Genomic DNA, 18,889 nt, shown 5'->3' on the forward strand with positions numbered 1-18,889 from the left:
AAATCACTAATACTCTGTTCTAAAAAGGGACCTTGATTCCCCAAAGAGTAAGACTCAGCTCTCTGCTTCAACTCAATTCTCATGTCACATCATTTCTTCTCACCCCACTTTCATCCAACAGATCAACTCCAAAACCAATCTAAGAAGTTCATGAATGCTACATGTATTTTTAAAATCTGCCTAAATTATTCATTCTATCACCAAATTGTTAGTCTCAACGAACTCTTCACAAGAGTTTGACTGCATAAATAGGTTAACAAATACTTCAAGCTTATATGTTATATTTCATATAATCAACCTAACATCCCCTGAGGCTTTGACCCAAGAAACTGTTGTGAATGTAGGCTTTATTCACTAATCTAAACAATTTTCTTAGCTAATTCTAAAGATTTCATTCTAATACAAAAATAAGCTATAATCAACCCACCTTATAATTCAAAGAGGTTAATTCTTGTAACAGTGTCATAAATCTCAAGCTTTGCTATGTCAGGCAGTCAGAGTGTTATTTTTCTATCTGACCTCGATACTCTCTTGGTGAGGCAAGAAAAAGGTGGCTGATTCCCTCTGCTTGAAGAACGATAGAAGAAAGCTTGATAATTAATTAATTACTAATTAATTGTGGATATCCACAATTAATTTTCCCAGTCACAGGAGACAGCCTATGGGGATAGTTAAAAGAATAGACTCTAAGAGCCATGCCACCTGGGTTCAAATCCTGCCTTTGCCATTTATTTATTAATTTTGGGGCCTTGAGCAAGTTACTTAATCATTCTGTGCCTTAGATTTCCATCGACAAAATAAGGATACTAATATGTACTCATAATTACATTGTGAGGATTAAAAGAATGAATACATGTAAACCACTTAAAAGAGTACCTAGTACATGGTGCCATATAAGTGTTTGCTATCATCACCACCACCACCACCTCCATCATCATCATCTTCCTAGCTGGGTGTTAGAATTGAGGGAGGTACTCCCCATCCTGCTATGATAGTCCTACAAGTTAGCAAGGAGAAGTGTCATTTCCTACCCATTCTGGCAATGCCACAACAGCTTCTTTCGCAATCATTCACAGGCATGGTAAGAAGTGAGAATCACAAAGAGAGGAGAGGTCACCACTCACACAAATGGGAAAATGCTGGGCCAATAAGCCAGTGTCTGCCTCTTAAATGGAAATGGTCCTAGTGGTCAGAAGGAGTTCACATGTGTCCCACAAGCATCTGACTCATTCCTGGAGAAAACCAGGCTCAGTATTTAAGGAAACTTTTTTGCTTTTGAACCCAGCTGAGATAAAATATTATTTATTATTTCTGTAGAGATTTATAACCTTTATATACAGATAAATAGAATGTCCTTGAACAATGATTTTTTGACAATACTCACCTTTCCAAAGATTGAAATGAAGCTTCTCTGAAAATGTGATTTTTTAAACCAGAATTTCTCACTAGGAGGTTTTTAATATCAAGCATTAATGCTGGAATGGTAATTTATAAATTATACTTAGCATTTGAAAGCCCAGTGCCCAAATAATGATGCCATTGAGCAGCACATCTAAAATAATCCCCAGAACTCACCTTGGAAAACTGCAGCATTCTGAATAATTAAGAACTTGAGCTCCATACTTGCAGACTGAAGCAGCTGTTCCATGTTCAATCGTGCTGTTAGTTGGTATTTTTCTTCCATCTTTCTTGAGCAGCATGTTGGGCCCTTAGGGAGACATACTTGCAAATCTGATCCTGAAACAAACAAGGTTTTCATGTTTCAGTAAGCAGGATCTCTCTCACACCCACACCCACACCACCCCCCCGCCATACACACACACACACACACATACACACACACACACACACACACACACTCACACATGGCAAACAGGGCAAACAATGCATTTCTTTTGAGACACAGTAAAATTTTGATTATTCAAAATTGTATTTCATCTTAACTAATCCCTGCTTTCTCCCAATTGTCCTTATGGCTGACTCTTTTTGAATAACCATCAGAATTAATTGCCTAGGTTTGACTCATAAATTCTGCATAAACTAATTTATAGCACCAAAAACACATCATTGAACACCGATATTTAATTTGTCTTTTAAAAGATCAATCTTCACTCCTATAATTTATTTTTCCTCATTATAATATATGAATGAGAAGACAACCAAGAAACAATTTTCAAAATTCCAGTTATGATTTCCAACCCAATACTGCTTTTCAGGATAAATGATCAAAACATCAATATCATATCAAAGCTGTGTTGTTGCTGTGTTAACTAAAGGTCTGAAGTAAGATACAGGTGTTCAACAAATATTTATTAGGTGCCTACTATATGCCAAGCACTGTGGTTGTAACAGTATACAAAGCAAAGTCCCTGCCCTCATGGAACTTACATTCTGGGAGACAGCAAACAAACAAAAATAGAAACATAATGTCAAAAGGTGACAAATACTATAGAGAAAGTAAAACAAAGTAAGGAAAGGAAAACGAACTGTGGTATATCTATAAAATGGAATTCTATTTAGCCATAAAAAGGAATGAACCATTAATGCATACTACTTTAGGGACAAAACTCAAAAACAATATGCTATGTGAAAGAAGCCAGATCAAAAAGAAGCACACACTCTATGGTTCCATTTATATAAAAGTCTAAAAAATGGAAACTAATCTAGAGTGACAGAAAGCAGTTCAGTGGTTGTTAAGGGGGGATGGTGGGCAGGAGGGGTAGGAGAAAGGGTTTATAAAGAGTAGTGGGGAAACTCCAGGGAGTGATAGATATGTTCATTATTTTGATTGTGGTAATGGTTTCATGGGTGTATATGCGTGTCAAAATTATCAACTTGTACCCTCAAAATATGTATGGCTTATTATATATCCATTATGCCTCAATAAAGGTGTCAATTGTTTTATTTATTTATTTATTTATTTTTATTTTTTATTTTTCTTGAGATGGAGTCTCACTCTTATTGCCCAGGCTGGAGTGCAGTGGCACGATCTCAGCTCACTGCAACCTCTGCCTCCTGGGTTCAAGCGATTCTCCTGGCTTGTTTTTAATTTTTAAAAAGTAAAGTAAGGGAGACACAGAATGCAATGATTGCGGAGACTATTCTGTTTTGTATATGGTAGTCAGGGAAGGCTTCTTCCATAAGGTAACGTTTGAGGAGAGATGAGGGAGGTGAGTGTGAATCCCACGATTTTATATCCTCCACCAATACTAGCAAATATTAGGGCTTGGTGAATATTAAGACCAATCTCCTTCCTCTCTTCAACTCCTGTCTTATTCAAACTCTTTCTCTCTCTTTTTTTCTTTCTTTCTTTCTTTCTTTCTTTCTTTCTTTCTTTCTTTCTTTCTTTTCTTTCTTTCTTTCTTTCTTTCTTTCAGATGGAGTTTCGCTCTTGTCGCCCAGGCTGGAGTGCAGTGGTGCTATCACCGCTCACTGCAACCTCCACCTCCTGGGTTCAAGCAATTATCCTGCTCAGCCTCCCAAGTAGCTGGGATTACAGGTGTCTGCCACCACGCACGGCTAATTTTTTGTACTTTTAGTAGAGATGGGGTTTCACCATGTTGGGCAGGCTGGTCTCAAACTCCTGCCCTCAGGTGATCCACCCACCTCGGCCTCCCAAGTGCTGGGATTACAGGCATGAGCCACTGCCAAACTCTTTCTCCAATTAGCATTTGTTGATCTCCTTCTGTGGTGGCTGTGAATATGGGCATCTCAGATCTTCTACTGTGGGGAATGTAATTGACTAAGGGTCCCAGCTGCTGCCCTTTGAATTCACCACCACATTGTGCCTAAGCCACATTCCCTGGGGGCTGCTCCCAGCCAATGACTGAGCATGGCAAAGATACTGAGCATGACAAAGTCACGTAACACAGGACTTTGCTCACAGGGAACTTTGACTTAAAGACTCCCTGTTGACCCTGCCAAACTTTCTTAAAACAGCACTGCAGTCTAAGATTCCTCCTACTCAAACTTCCGTTCTTTCCTCTCTCTTCCACAAGGGTCAGACCTGCACCATGGTCTGATGGCTTTTCTGGCCTCCTTCAGCTCCCTCCTCATTTTCCTTCATAAGTGTTTTACCCCGATAAATCCCTTGCACATCTATTCCATATTGGATTAGATATGAATCCAACTGGCATCTGCTTCTCAGAGTACCCAATCTAACATACCTTCTATATGCCAGGCACTGTGCTACATGCTGGAGGTACAACTTTGAACAAGAGAAATTTAATCCCTTCTCCAAAGAAGCTCACTGTCTAAAGGGACTAGCAGAGATAAATAGCTAGTACATAGTAAATGAGTGCAATAAAGCAAACTAACAAGGTAGAATGAAAAAAAAAATCTGTATATGGGATATAAGGATGACTCCCCTAAAGTTTTACAAGGTTCTCAGAAAAGCAAGTTTCAATAAATCTTACTGAAGTCATACTAGAAAACATATTCAGACATTTTAGACAGCTTTTCAATAACTGGAGGTTTTATTTTTTTAAAAAAGGAGGGGAGACTAGTTAGCCCTAAGTCACCAGAAAATTTATTTTTATTACAACATCTTATTTCCCTAGGAATTTCAGTTGATCATGTCCTTAATTTATGTGTCCAGATTTTCTTAATTTAGGAACAAAATTCATCAAGTTTTGCCTCACATGACATCACTGCTGGGGTCTAGGGTATTGACTCCAAGCTCTCCACTTCACCCTTCTCAAGGGATCTGCTAACAAAAGCAGTAAAGGAGATCACAGATAATACATATCACCAAACCGAACACAGCACTGTAATTTATAGTACTAGACGGAAAGGTGATATTTAATGTCAAAATACAATTTGGGGTCTGGAGACATAAGAGTTCAGATTTATCTCCTATAAATGTCAATCTCATATACAAGCCTTAGACTGATTTTCAATACGGTCTAAGCTTAAAACTTTATGATTATCTTCAGAAAAAGTACAGAAACAGCTAGTTCTTGCTCACTGTGTTCTTACTACATGAAGTTACAAAATGTAATGCTATTCTAGGAACAGGAACTGATACGGTTTACTGGACCAAGAAGGGAAAGAGTCCCCTTGTGTAAGAGTGGCTAATCTAAATTTAAACAATGCTGGTTGGGACAAATATGTAGAATGAAAAATCCTATGCGGCAGGTACTTTCACATACAAAGTTCCTGTTCATCTAGCAGGGCTTTATTTACTTTCTTGGTAAACCAATGCCTAAGTAGCACATGTGCAAAATATCATATTTAAATAAGTTCATAAAATTAATTGTTATAGATAAAATCCTTTGTGTTTCTAAATCTGCATTGACAATGACTTCCAGTTTTCAGGAATGGTTGAGTTTATTTGGCAGGGTAACTGTTAGTACTGGTCCTATTTCCACCAGTTCTAGGTCAAATAAAAGGGCTCAGCTCTTTTCTCAGTGAAGTGCTATGAGTGGTTCAGATTTTAGAAGGTAACAAGTTGTTGCTTGATGTACCTACATGGGTCGGGGAATGACTCTTTGAATTACCATGACACCAGTTTGGTTTGCCTTTGATATGATAATTCATATAGTAATTTAGAGCTTGCATATAGTATGTCTCTTCCCTGAGTTGGGCAAGTCTCATCATTTTATAAACCCCCACCACCTGAAGAATCAGTTAAGTCAAAAATCTTTAAAAGAATAAAACTTCAAATGAGAACTTTTGGGAAAACATGTCAGATGTCATGAAGAAAGGTATATGTTATATCCAAATATAAGTGGATATGTTGCAATATTTACCCTCCTTCCCAGTTATTACTGCTTGGTTAATCAGTGAACTGGTACAATTGATCTATGGGCTAAAAGTCAGCCATATATTTAAGGAAATAAAACACCCATAAACTGATTAAGAATTCAGAATTTCCAAACCAGGAAGAAGAGAAATACATGCCAAAGGAAAAGATATTTTGTATTAAGTAAATTTCATATAAATTTCAGTAAATTTCACAGCCCAGCTTTTAAGAAAAGCCCCATCGCACGACAGCATGAGGAACAAAGAAGCCTAGGCGAGCTAGACATGCCTAAATGAAATGACAATAATGAAATATAACTATTTCAATGTATGGACATGTGCATGAAAGAAATAGAAAGAACACAGAAAACAGAAAGAAACAGAAAAAGAATTTAGAGGGAATCCTCATCAAGTAAACAAAGAATTAGCCTGAGAACTGAATCCCAAATGGAATGAAAAAAAGTAAAACCAAAAGCAGATGACTAAGGAGATAAGCCAAGAACTGGTACGTACTTGCATGAGTAAAAGCAGAAAGGTAAATTCAAGAAATAAGATGCCACCTACAAAAGACATACTAAATACAAAAGCACTCTTTAAATATACGAGGGACAAAGGAAAGTTAAAAGAAAATAACCCCTTTATTAGATATAAGGGACAAGTAATCGTGGAGCCCAGCTATCAAAGAGGGGTTCTATTATTATTATTATTATTATTATTATTATTGTAAAAATGGAATTCAGCTGGGAAAAGGGAATAGAGGCAAGCAATATAGCCTGGGATGGAGATAAGGAGAAGACTTAGCAATTGACTATTCAAATGAGCCAGAAATGTTCAGCTCTTTAGGGCTTAATAACTTGCATTCCCAGACGCTAAAAAAAATTAACTGAAGTCATTACATGGCTGCTAGTTCCCATTTACATTGAAGGATTAAAAAGTACCTTCATACTATAATCTCCTCTCCTAGACTGTAAGTTCCTGAAGAGCAGAGAATGACTCCCATCTCCTTTGGGATACTCCTTCGCTCCCATTCAGCCCTGTGCACACAGTGTTGAATTAATGAGGGCTGCAGATTGAGAATACTAACAAAGAACTTTGTGTCTGTCTGTATCTAAGAAGAGCGAGTGGAGGCTGGGTGTGGTGGCTCACACCTGTAATCCCAGCACTTTGGGAGGCTGAAGTGGGAGGACCCCTTGAGCCCAGGAGTTTGAGACCAGCCTGGGCAACACAGTGAGACTCCATCTCTATAAAATATATAGTTTTTAAATGTAGCCAGGCATGGTAGTGCATGCCTGTGGTCACAGTTATTCGGGAGGCTGAGGAGGGAGGATCACTTGAGCTCAGAGGTCGACACTGTAGTAAGCCATGATGACACCACTGCACTCCAGCCTGGGCAACAGAGTTAAGACCCAGTCTCAAAAAAAAAAAAGAAAAAAAAGAAAAAATATCAAGTGGAGGCACCTGTACACTTAACTTCAATCTTGGAAAAATATTTTAAAATACCAAAAAAGTAAACTACCAATAGCCTGGCCAACATGGCAAAACCCCATCTCTACTAAAAAAAAAAAAAAAAAAATATTAGCCAGGCATGGTGGCATGCGCCTGTAATCCCAGCTACTCAGGAGGCTGAGGCACGAGAATGGCTTGAACCCAAGAGGCGGAGGTTGCAGTGAGCCAAGATCGGGCCACTGTACTCCAGCCTGGGAGACAGAGTGAGACTTTGTCTCAAAAAAAAAAAAAAAATCCGAACATCTTGAAGATACAATAAATAGATGTTTCGCTTGAATGAACTATGATGTAATTTATTACTAATTATTTTAAGACAACTTCTCACACACATTGGGTCCAGTTTTGGGTCATATAAGTAAAAGGAGATATTTGAGCTATGGAAGCTTTTTCTCTGGGGGATTATTCCACTCCTAGAGGCCAACCACAGATGGTCCACAGAAGGCTCTCTCCTGAGGCATACTCTTGTGACAGAAGATCTTTTCAAGCCTGACTACCTGTGGCTTGGCCTTCTTGACCTCCATCACAGGCTCTTTCCTTTGGGCCTACTTCTTGCTCTTTGTTGGCTCCATTTAAATATCTGACCTTTTAGACTGCTCCTGGTTTTCTTTAGCCACCTCCCCCAGGAGTGGGACTTCAGCTGCTCTTTGCCATGAAGTCCTATGCTTACCACATTCACTTGTAGACCCCATTCCAGGCTTAATCCCCATCCATACTTGGAAGAGGAAAGCCAACAGTGTGTATGGGGCTGTTTAAATGTGTCAGTTCTATTGGATTTTATTCCAAGTCAGCATTAATGGCTCCGAGGTTAGCATCATCACAGGCACTAGTAGGCAGCAAATAACAAAACACTTATGACTCCTCAGGTCAAGTTGTTTACAATTTAATCCTAGCCCTATCACTTGCTAGCTGCACAAGCAAGGGTAGGTTATTCAACCTCTACCTGACTTTTTACCCTTATCTATAACATGGGATCATCAATAATACTTAAACTTATAGAGTTATTACAAAAAGTGAGATTATGCATGTGAAGCTCTTTGTCTTTTTGATACAAAGTAAATATTCGATATGTATTAAAAGTAAACCAAAGATAAATTCATGCTGAGAGACTAGACTTTCACACAAAATAATAGCTAGAGAACAGTAAAAGTTGGTATATGGTTATGTGACAAAATATGCAGTATATGTTCTGAGGTAGAAGAAATAGTCTACATTCTAATTAGGTTAGTGGTTACATGGGTGTACACATTTGTCAAAACTCATTGAACTCTTCACTTAAAATGAGTGCATGTTATTGTTTGTAAATTATATCTCAGTAAAGTTGACTTTTAAAATACGTGATATAGACAACATTTGCGGATAAGGGAATGCTTACCAGAGGCTCTAGGGGTCAAAGAAGACTTCCAGGAGAAGGTGAGGCTTGAGGTAGACCACAAAGAATGGAAAATATGTGGAAAGGCCAATGGGTGAAATGTGTTTGGAAACAGTGGAATAATGGGGCAAAGCTAACATAACTGGAGACAGGCTAGACCCTAGGGCGTAATAGCTTATCAGGTAAGACAGGCTCAAATTTGAAGGGCCTTGAATGCAGGCAGAGGCCTGTGGGCTTGACTCCTAGGCAGTAATGGACCACTGGAGGTTCTCAAGCAGAGACATAATATGATGAAGAGTGCTGTTTAGGAAGATTAGTCATATAGCTTGAAATTGGGAAATGGACTAAATAATCCCTCAAGGTCACTTCCAGGTCTCTGATTCTCTAATTACCTTTATTATGTTCTATATGTTGGTTATTTTACTAGACTGCAATTTTAGTTAATGACTACAAATTGTCAAAAATCACATTAAAGAACAGAAGAAATATTAATGTAGACCTTGATCCTTACACTTTTCTAAGAGCAGATAAAGCATATTCAAACAGCAACAGAAGAGAATGAATCGTCAGGGCTCAGTAACAATGAAAATTGAAATCTTTTCTATATATATATGATGATTTGACACATTTCATTGCCAAGGTCTGCTTTACGAATGGCAGATTATATTATTTGCTAACAAAGGTACTTTGTGCTGAAAATAATAATGCAATGTTATCATTAAATTAATATTAAACAAAGGAATTAATGATATCGCAAACTGGTTGCTTCATGACTTATAGGGAAAATAATAGATGCCTAATAAAATCATTCAAAGGATTAAGTGCAGATTGCTCTACTAATGAACCAAAAAAAGCCATAACAGGCATTTTTAAAAAGGTATTTTTTTAAACGCAGGACAAGTCAATTTGCCATCCAAAAATATGAACTAATTTCCTTAGCATATAATAGTGACATGCTATTAGAATGACGTCTTTTCCCCTAATTAATCATTATCTAAATCAAATCTTACATGCTCATTTAATTTCTCACTAATCAAGATAGGAATACAGATGAAAGAAATGGTTGCATTAAAAACCGGTGGGGAAAGTGATGATTGCTGGTGAAAGAAATCATCTTAGGGAACCCAGCTGAAGGTTACCCTTCTGTTATTTAGCCTGAAAGAACATGACCTTGCAGAAGGTGCACCTGGGTATCAGGAGCTCAGACTTTAAATCAAAGATCGTGCCTGGGGCCACCATGGACTCTGCCTCTGTAAAAGGCAGGCCAAAATGTCGCTACCACACTGGAGTACTGGGAGTTTAAAGCAGCCCTGGAGATAAGCCATTCTCTAAAGCCCGAGAATTAAAGAATGAATTACCTTTATCTCTACTGCCAACTGTCAATTAACTGCCTATCATTTCATGCCCAGTAAAGGTTGAATCCCCAGATCACTACACTCTCCCATAAAGAGGTTCTTTCTGGACCACATTCCCAACCAGTGGTCAACATGTGCTCTGAGAATACAAATTCACTGATTATATCCAGCTTGCCAAAGTGGTGAACAAGTCATTCATCCAACATTTACTGAATGCCTACTTTGTGCCAAGGACTATGCCCAGCCCAAGGAATATAATAATGAACAGGACATGGTCCCTGCCCCAGAGTTCATGAATTGGTGTAGAAAATGGACTCTCAAATTAACTAGAAACCTTTCACTCATTCTGGATACCTCACTCACACCCTCATCTGCTATAGCCAAATGTCACCAAATGCTACTGATTTTGCTTTCTAAATGTCATCATTCCCCTCCTTTCCATTGCTGCCTCATCACCTCACCTTCTTTCACTTGGACAACTAACAACAGCCTCCAAACTGGCCTGCCTGCCTCTATACCCTCCTCCACCCAACTCCCAGAGAGATATTTCTAAAGTACATATCTGATTATGTCATTCTATTTCTTTTAAAACCTCCAAGAAAATGGAGTAAGGGCACAGGGGTGTGAAAGTGGGTGGCATCTTCAGGCACTGCCAAGAAACCTGGCAAGGCTAGAGGGAAAACTGAAGTGATGGAGAGTGGCAGAAGCCAGATGACAAGGAGCTATGTGAACCCTGCTACAAGATGACTACTTGTTATCTTTGGATTGGATTCCCACGGGAAAGAATGTTTATGGGAGCAGAAGGAGATGAACTCCAAAAACTTTCTATCCATTGAATTCCCATGAAACTCTCCAGTCTTTATAAAGACACTTCTCACACTCTGTAAATTGCAACGAAGTTATATATGCATGCCTTATTTCCACTAGATTTAAGTTCCTTGAGGGAAGGACCCTTGACTGATTCATCTTTGAATCTCAAGGGGCCCATTGTAATTTGGGCTTGATGTTCTCTCCTTTCACTTGGAGGTAATGTCACAACTTTAAGAGAGTTCAGTTTAAAAGGAGCTGGATCAGATTAATTGATGCTACTAGAGCAACTTTTAGAAAAGCGAAAGTATTCACACACATACACATCATTGATTATTTAGATGAGGGGAAACACCCTAATAAAAAGAAAACTGGGTTGGAGAACAATGCCAGCTATGCTGGAGTTGGGATGCAGAATCTTTTAGTTTAGAATTCTGCCAGAGGGACTAAGCTAAGGCAATTTTCCTGCCTCCCCTAGTCACTTCTTCACTAATTGTTATTCTACTCAGATAAGTAGCTGAGATCCTGTCTTTCAGAAGATGTATAATTTTTATTTTTCAGATACAATCTTTAAATATGCAGACCTGAGGCATAGTTGAGAATTTCAACACCTTAGGTCCAATCTAAGTGCAAGGTCCCTCCCCGCCATGTATGAAATCACATCAGAGAGAAAAGAGCTCTTCCCTATCAAAGCTAAAATGTTATTATCTGCTCTGCTACCAAATCAGCTGTGTGACTTAATCAAGTGTGTTCCCAAATCTGGGCCTGTTTTCCTCAAAGGGATTGGACTAGCAAGTCTAAGTTTCCCAACTGTAGAGTAATCAATATTCACTGAGCCCATTCTCAACTGGGCATTGGGAGGACACAAAAGAAGCAAAGGACTTGCTTTTGCCCTTTTAGGAAGGTTTTGTCAATATCACTTGAATACACATGAATACGGATATGGGGCTAAGGCAAAGACCAACAAGATGGCCTTTATAGCACTGTATCCCGAGTAATAACCACATGTCCTTTTGTATATATGCCCTTGTATCTCCAGAGGCCAACCAATGGCAGATATCCTCCTGATGGATGGCATGCAGTGGCAAAGGGAAAAACTCTGAAATCAGACCAGAATGTGAACCTCAACTTGGCCACCCACTTAGCCGTGTGATCTTAGGCAAGTTACTTAATCTCTGAGCCTCAGCTTCCTTACCTATGAAATGGAGACAATAACACCTACTCTCAAGGTGGTTGTGAGAATTAAATTAAACTCTTATTTAATGTTTTCCAAACACATGCCTCCATTTCCTGCTTCCCCGTTTTGCTCATGCTTTTCCTGTCTCTGGAGTGCTCTTTCCCTAGCTTCAGCTATTAAAATCTTCTCATCCGTAAGGTCTCTCTCAAGTGTCTTTCACGTTTTTTCCCCCTCCCTTCCAAACGAACTCTTTGAGCTGCTATCTCTCAGAATTTTCAGTACACTTTGTACTTCTCTAAAAATGTGTTTTGCAATCTAGGTTTTGTAGTCATTGGTGTACCTTTCTTATCCCTACTATTAAGTTGTAGGTTTCTGTGGGCAAGAGCTATATTTTGGCCATCTCTGTATTCCCTGACATGGCATAGTGGTTCAGTACATAGTACACACTCAATAAATGGTTGTTAAATTAATGAACAAATATTAGTCAACAATGACAGCCTACTTCCTATACATAGTAATCTCCCTGTCTCTTGAGGCTTTCAGGCATAATTTGGGTAGCAATATCATATACCACAGAATGGACTCCTACACTAGGTAGGAGGCTGAATCTGATGACCCCCAGGGTTCCTTTCTCTCTGTTTCCCTGAAGGCCACACTCTAACTCACTAATCTCTTGACACACCACAGTTGTCACTGGTATGCTCTGATAATGAATCGGAAGAGAGATGCCCCACAGCCATAAATGTTAGAACTGGTCTTTTGGTCATAAACAAGTGTGACAGCATTTCTTCAGAGAATATTTCATCTGTGAAAACTCTATATTTACCACTTTACATGCAAGTTGTACCTAAAACTCAGTATTCCTGAATCTAAAAAGGAAGACTTTTGCCTCACAGATGTTTCTGACTTCTAAAATTCCCTGTAGCTGATATTTCAGCAAACCACAAAGACCAGGTGAAAAGCTGCAGTAGATTGCAAGTGCACCACCGCCTTGATCCTACAGATCCCGCAAAAAGGTTTTTCAGGTGCATAATAAGCAACAATTGCCTTCCCATGGCAAAAGTGCTTAGAAAAAATATTATATTTTTTCAGAAAAAAAGTCCAACAAGAATGATGAGGTAAGACCTAAAGCCCATGGTGAAATGGCTTAACCAAAGTAGTAACTCACCAATGATGACATATTTAGACATTAATAGGCAGAAACATTTAGGTCAGGTAGAGGGGGAAAGAGTGTATTAGTTTCCTAGGGCTTCCATATCAAATGACCTCAAATTGGGTGGCTTAAAACAACTGAAATTTATTCTCTCACAGCTCTGGTGGCCAGAAGTAAAGTTGTCTTGTTTCAGACCTCTTCTTCTGATCCAGGGACTTGGGTAAGAGTCATTGTTTCAGACCTCTTCTTCTGATCTTGTTCAGAACTCTTCTGTCTCAGAATTCTTCTTCTGATCCAGTGACTTGGGTAAGTCATTTTATTTCCCAGGTCCTCAATTTAACCATTTAAAAAATGAGTTAACAGTAGTTGCCACCCACATCCCCCTCAGGAAGCACACTGACATTTTTGACACTTTACAACTAACTTTAAGATTTCTTCAAACAAGTTCCTCCTTACAGTAGAGAGTTCTGGTAAACTGGTATGATTCAGAAAGCCCCAGAAAGCTCTTCTCTATATGGTGGGTTGAATGGTGTCCACCCCACCCCTGCTCCCCCAATATATGTCCATGTCCTAATCCCTGGAACCTGTAAATCCCCACCCCTGCTCCCCCAATATATGTCCATGTCCTAATCCCTGGAACCTGTAAATGTGACCTTATTTGGAAAAAGCGGTCTTTGCAGATGTAATTAAGGATCAGGCTAGAGATCTTCCTCCAGCACAGGACAGAAGGAGTAGAGGGGAGGGAGGCAACCCAGAACACCTGGATAGGACTAGGCTGGAGAGGTGTCAATCCTCCTGGATTATCTAGGTGGATCCTAAATCCAAAGACAAGTGCCCTTATAAGAGACACACATAGGAGAGATACAGGAAGAGTAAAAGGCCATGTGAGGATGGAGGCAGATATTGGAATGATACAACCAGAAACCAAAAAATGCCCGGAGCCACCAGAAGCTGGAAGAGGCGAGGAATGATTCTGAGAATCTGTGGAGAGAGCACAGCCCTGCTGACCCTTTGATTTTGGACTTCTGACCACGAGAGCTGTGAGAGAATAAATTTCAGTTGTTTTAAGCCACCCAATTTGAGGTAATTTGATATGGCAACCCTAGGAAATTAATACACTCTCTTTCTTCCTCTACCCAACCTAAATGTTTCATCATTGCTGAGTTACTACTTTGGTTAAGCCATTTCGTCAGGTGTTGTCTTCATGTATTATACTCTGTGAGTAATGCCCTCATACCTCAGGCTAAAGACTTTACTAGCAATCTTCCTCTAGCACAGGACAGAAGGAGGGGGTGGGGCGGCGGGCCGGAGAGGCAATCCAGAACACCTGGATAGTACTGGCGAAGTATTAAAAAGGAGGGAAAGATCAAGAAAAAGATAAACAGGGGCCAAAACCAAATTTTCTGTAAGGTCAGCTCTGAGGAAGTAATATTAACAGAGGCCGAATATTACTTTAACAGCCATAGTCCCATATAATAAGAAGGAAAAAGTCTTGTAGAAGCAAAAAATACTAATAATATTGTCTTCGTTGGCCCATATTCCAGAAAGTCTGTTAGAAGAATGCTCAGGCCAATCTAAAAGCCTCATTCTCACTGCTCAAAGGCATTTCTTTTGTTACGCTTACCAAATTAGGCATATTTTGAATACATGAAAAAAAACTGTTTCAAGCTATTAGCAATTGAATAATCACAAAGGGAGCTAGGCAATAATGAAAGATGAAGATCAGTCTGGGCCTCCAGCACAACTCTGAATTTGGTATGAGCTTCTCTTCACATTCCCCCGTCCTGGTCTTCAGCATTCCTGGAGATGTTGTTTAACAAGCTCCCAGGCAAATCTTTCCGATGCCCAATTGCCCTTACTGTTAAGATGCTTCTCCTAGCTTTAATGGCTAACTTAAATTTCAGTTTCAAGCCATTGCACCTTGTAATTACATTCTCAGCCACTGTAAATAATCCGTGCCCTCTATTATATCTCTCCCCTTTCCCTATGATAGGAACCTGTGGAAAAAGGAGTCAGTTGCCTTGTTAGTACAACATACACACTGCACCTGAGCAAAATGCAACCAAAAGAAAATCACTCACTCTTGATCCCCAAGTGAGAAGCGCTGTTATTGATCTTTTCCTTTTTCCCATTCTTCAGCTTATCTGAGTGTCTACACGAACGTGCTCTAGTGCTGTGGCATTTATGCCATCTTGGGGAATAGCTGTGTAAATGCTCCAGTAATTTCACACATCTTCAACATACTGTTGTGTTATAACTTGAGTATCTGAAGGACTGGGAAGGACAGATTTTCCTCCTCCTCCTCCTACCCTCATGTAATGCGAATCCTCACTAATTCGCCCTCCTTCTGCATGTTACTAAAGTCTAGACTTGGTGGCAACCCTTTTCTATGGAAGAGATTTAATGGAGGAGAAAATGCACAGGAGGGGAGTTGGCAAGCAAAGCACTGCAGAGCAACTATAAGAAACTTGGAGACACAAGAGTTCTTGGAAAGCTGACGCTGGAAGCTAGAGGATATTGTTTCAAAAACACCCACACGTACATTAGTGAATTCACTTTTCTCTGAACCAAATGTTTCCTAAAATTGAGGGAAATCTTAGGTTATGAATGTAACACATAAAAGACTTTTAAGTGATGCTCAGTAATAACTTTTTTACTTCTTGCTTTCTTTAGGAACTATGAAAAACACAAATTATCCAAACAGGTGATTTGGAGATTTCCCTTCCATTCCTATAGTTATACTGAAAAACTCAAAAACGGTAAGAGTAACTTCATTCTCCCATCAAATCGTGGGTGACCCAGATACAGAGATCTCCAGATCCCAGTGTGGGCTCCAAGAGGTAGCACCAGGAGGGCTCTAGATCAAGCTGAATGAACCAAGCCTGGATCCAGAGTCTCCCTGTGGCTTGCCAGTCTTATATAACTTGTCTTCAGAAAACCACCAGCTCTTGAGGGGACAGCAGTTTGGTTCAGGAATATGCCTCATTTATTTTTTACTTTTTTTTTTTTTTTTTTTTGAGACAGGGTTTTACTCCCATTGCCCAGGCTGGAGTGCAATGGTGCAATCTTGGCTCACTACAACCTCCACCTCTCAGGCTCAAGTGATCCTCACCTCAGCCTCCCAAGTAACTGGGATTACAGGTGCACAGCACCCTGCCCAGCTAATTTTTTTTGTAGAGATGGGGGATTTTGCCATGTTTCCCAGGCTGGTCTTGAACTCCTGAGCTCAAGCCATCTGCCCACTTCAGCCTCCCAAAGTACTGCGTGGGGTGAATCACTGTGTCCAGCCTACGTTTTACTTTTTTTTTTTTTTTTTTAAGGGAAAACTGAAAGGGAAATGGTGACACTATGAGGCCAATTGCCCCAAACTGTGCTGACCGTGCATGTCTTAGGAGTGCTGGGTTCAAGGTAGCTGATGCTACACTGGGTTGAGGCAATGATGGAAACAGGTCAATACAATCATTGAGACAATTCAATTCAAAGGATGACCTTCACCAAACAGGAAAAGAAATACCTGTAACCCCTGGCTGCTGGGCTGCCTTCGTGATGTAGCATTCCCACAGGTTCAAGCCACTGTACTGGTCTTCCCATTTCTTCCTCTTTCCCCCTCAACCACCGTGGGGACCACTCCATAAATGGCCGTCGTCTGTCTACATGTCTGCTTCTCCCACCAAGAGCAGGGAGAGGGGAGTATTTGAATTTGAATCCCTAGCATCTCACACATACTGGGTTCTCAAAACTGATTTAACGAGTAATTCCTACAAATGCTGAACCCATCACAAGAGTAATCATTAGGAACATGGCTCTGGAACCAGACTAACTGGGCTTGATTAATTTCATAGCTATTTGACCTTGAACAAGTCATTAAACCTCTCTAAGCATCAGTTTCCTCATCTGTAAAATGGGGAAAATAATGCTACCCACCTGGTAGTGCTGTTGTGAGGATTAAGTGGGATGTTGCCCATAAAGGGCTTAGCACAGCGCCTGGCTCAATAAATGTTAATGATTATTAGCACCGCCCCCACCACAGGTGCTCAATAAAAGCTTGCTGAATTAAAGTCACACTAGTGGGAATGACTAGCAGATGTGAAGTCGACCTGGGTTTTTTGTTGTTGTTGTTGTTTTGTTTTTTTTGCTTTTTAGTTTTTCCCTCCTCACTGCACTCACTGCACCAGATGACCTCTGTGAATTTTTTTTTTTTTTTTTGAAATAGAAAACGGATAGAATAGGGGATACTTAGGCTACACTTTTGCACTGATACCCATTTTTCATTCAGGGCAGAAAACCAAGTCTGGCAAAGTCAGGCACATGATTTTCCAAGAAATATGACAAGGCTATTAAAAATCCTAAATTAAAGTTGTATAATGAGCATGAATCTGAATACATTTAAATGTCCTCTAGAGCCAGTAATTCCAGCAACATCCTAATATATTTTTAAGTGTGTTTCTGCAAATGTGAGGAGACCAACGCTCTAAAACAGCAGAATTTCTTCAGGGGTGGGGGTGGAGAGGCAACACACAATTGTCATGAAAATTAACCCCTGAAAATGCACAGGACTTTATTACCAAATGGATGTCTGAGGAGATTACTAGATTTTTAGGGTCTTTACTATAAAGAGAGCAACCTGCATGCCTGACATAATTAAGAAGAAGAAGCTCAATTATCTAGTAAACTGAAATTTCAAACCACCCTGCCTACCTAAATGAGAAAAGCTGCTTAGACTAAAGCGTCATTACTTCTATTTAGAAGAGCCTTAGCAAAGACATACAAGGAGCTAAAGAATGGGACCCCACATTCTTCCCTAAGCCACAACAATGCCTGTTTATGTAAATAGGATTTTCAATAACACAACGGAATCTGAAAAAAATGTTTTCATTATTGTCTCTGAAAACATGCAAATGCAGAAGATGAAAGTCAAGGGGCTTTCACTATGATGGGCACTGAATACCCTAAAATATTTATTCTACGTGAATCTGAGCCTGGATTCCAAGTGGATCTAAGAAACAGGCAACGAGGATTTCTCCTTTAAAAAAACATCTGAGTGCAATATGAGGAGGCACAAAGGTTTCTCTGACTCCATGGCAAGTTGAATGCATATGCAAAAAAAACCTCAGTTTAAAAAGAAATAAAAATAGTAGTAGATATCTATTTACCTTAATTTGGCAGCCCCTTCCAAAATCTGGGCCAAAATATAAATATCCTCACCTCCATCATCATCACTAGATGACAATCAAACACTCCTACATGACCATAACAACCTCCAGGCACAAACTAAAAGCTCATTAAAGAGTATATGAAGGCTATTTATAGAAGAACTAAACAAAGAAGGAAAGAACTATTAACAAAATTAATTAGACGATTCATACTTTTGACAACTATTACTATTTGTTTGAACTCAAGTGTCTAACTCCTTTACTGACAGGTATCAATGACTATAGCGATACCACATATCTAGAGTTTTAAACTGACCTTGTAGCTTTTTGGTTCAAGAACTCAGGTTTTGACCTGTACTCCGTATATCAGCCTTCCTGTTGCTGTTTAGGCAGCTGATAAGAGACAGAAATCCTTCTTGCTCATTAGGCCACTAGCTGCTGTTAAGCAAAGGGCTGGGGAGGGGCGTGCTCAGTGGCCCAAAGGAATGTGCCAGGCTCCACATATAAAGCCAGCTCCGATTTGGGGTTAAGAATTTAACCTTAAAAGGCTGACAAGTCATAAATTTGCTTGAGGTTCATATATATGTGTGACTTTCACAGTTTATATTTCCTAGCCAGGACCCAAAG

At 39.6% G+C, this 18,889-nt stretch overlaps 1 protein-coding gene across 1 annotated transcript in view; it reads right to left on the bottom strand.

The window, feature by feature from the left end:
• The window catches only part of GPC3 (glypican 3), a 454,243-nt gene that overhangs the window by 420,942 nt on the left and 14,412 nt on the right, over positions 1-18,889 (bottom strand). The window contains exon 2 of the mRNA XM_005594608.4: positions 1,576-1,737. Within this exon, the coding sequence (XP_005594665.1) occupies positions 1,576-1,737 (162 nt within the window). The remainder of the gene's footprint in view (positions 1-1,575; positions 1,738-18,889) is intronic.

The sequence above is a fragment of the Macaca fascicularis genome, chromosome X (genome assembly GCF_037993035.2).
Source record: "Macaca fascicularis isolate 582-1 chromosome X, T2T-MFA8v1.1".
NCBI classification, from domain to species: Eukaryota; Metazoa; Chordata; class Mammalia; order Primates; family Cercopithecidae; genus Macaca; species Macaca fascicularis.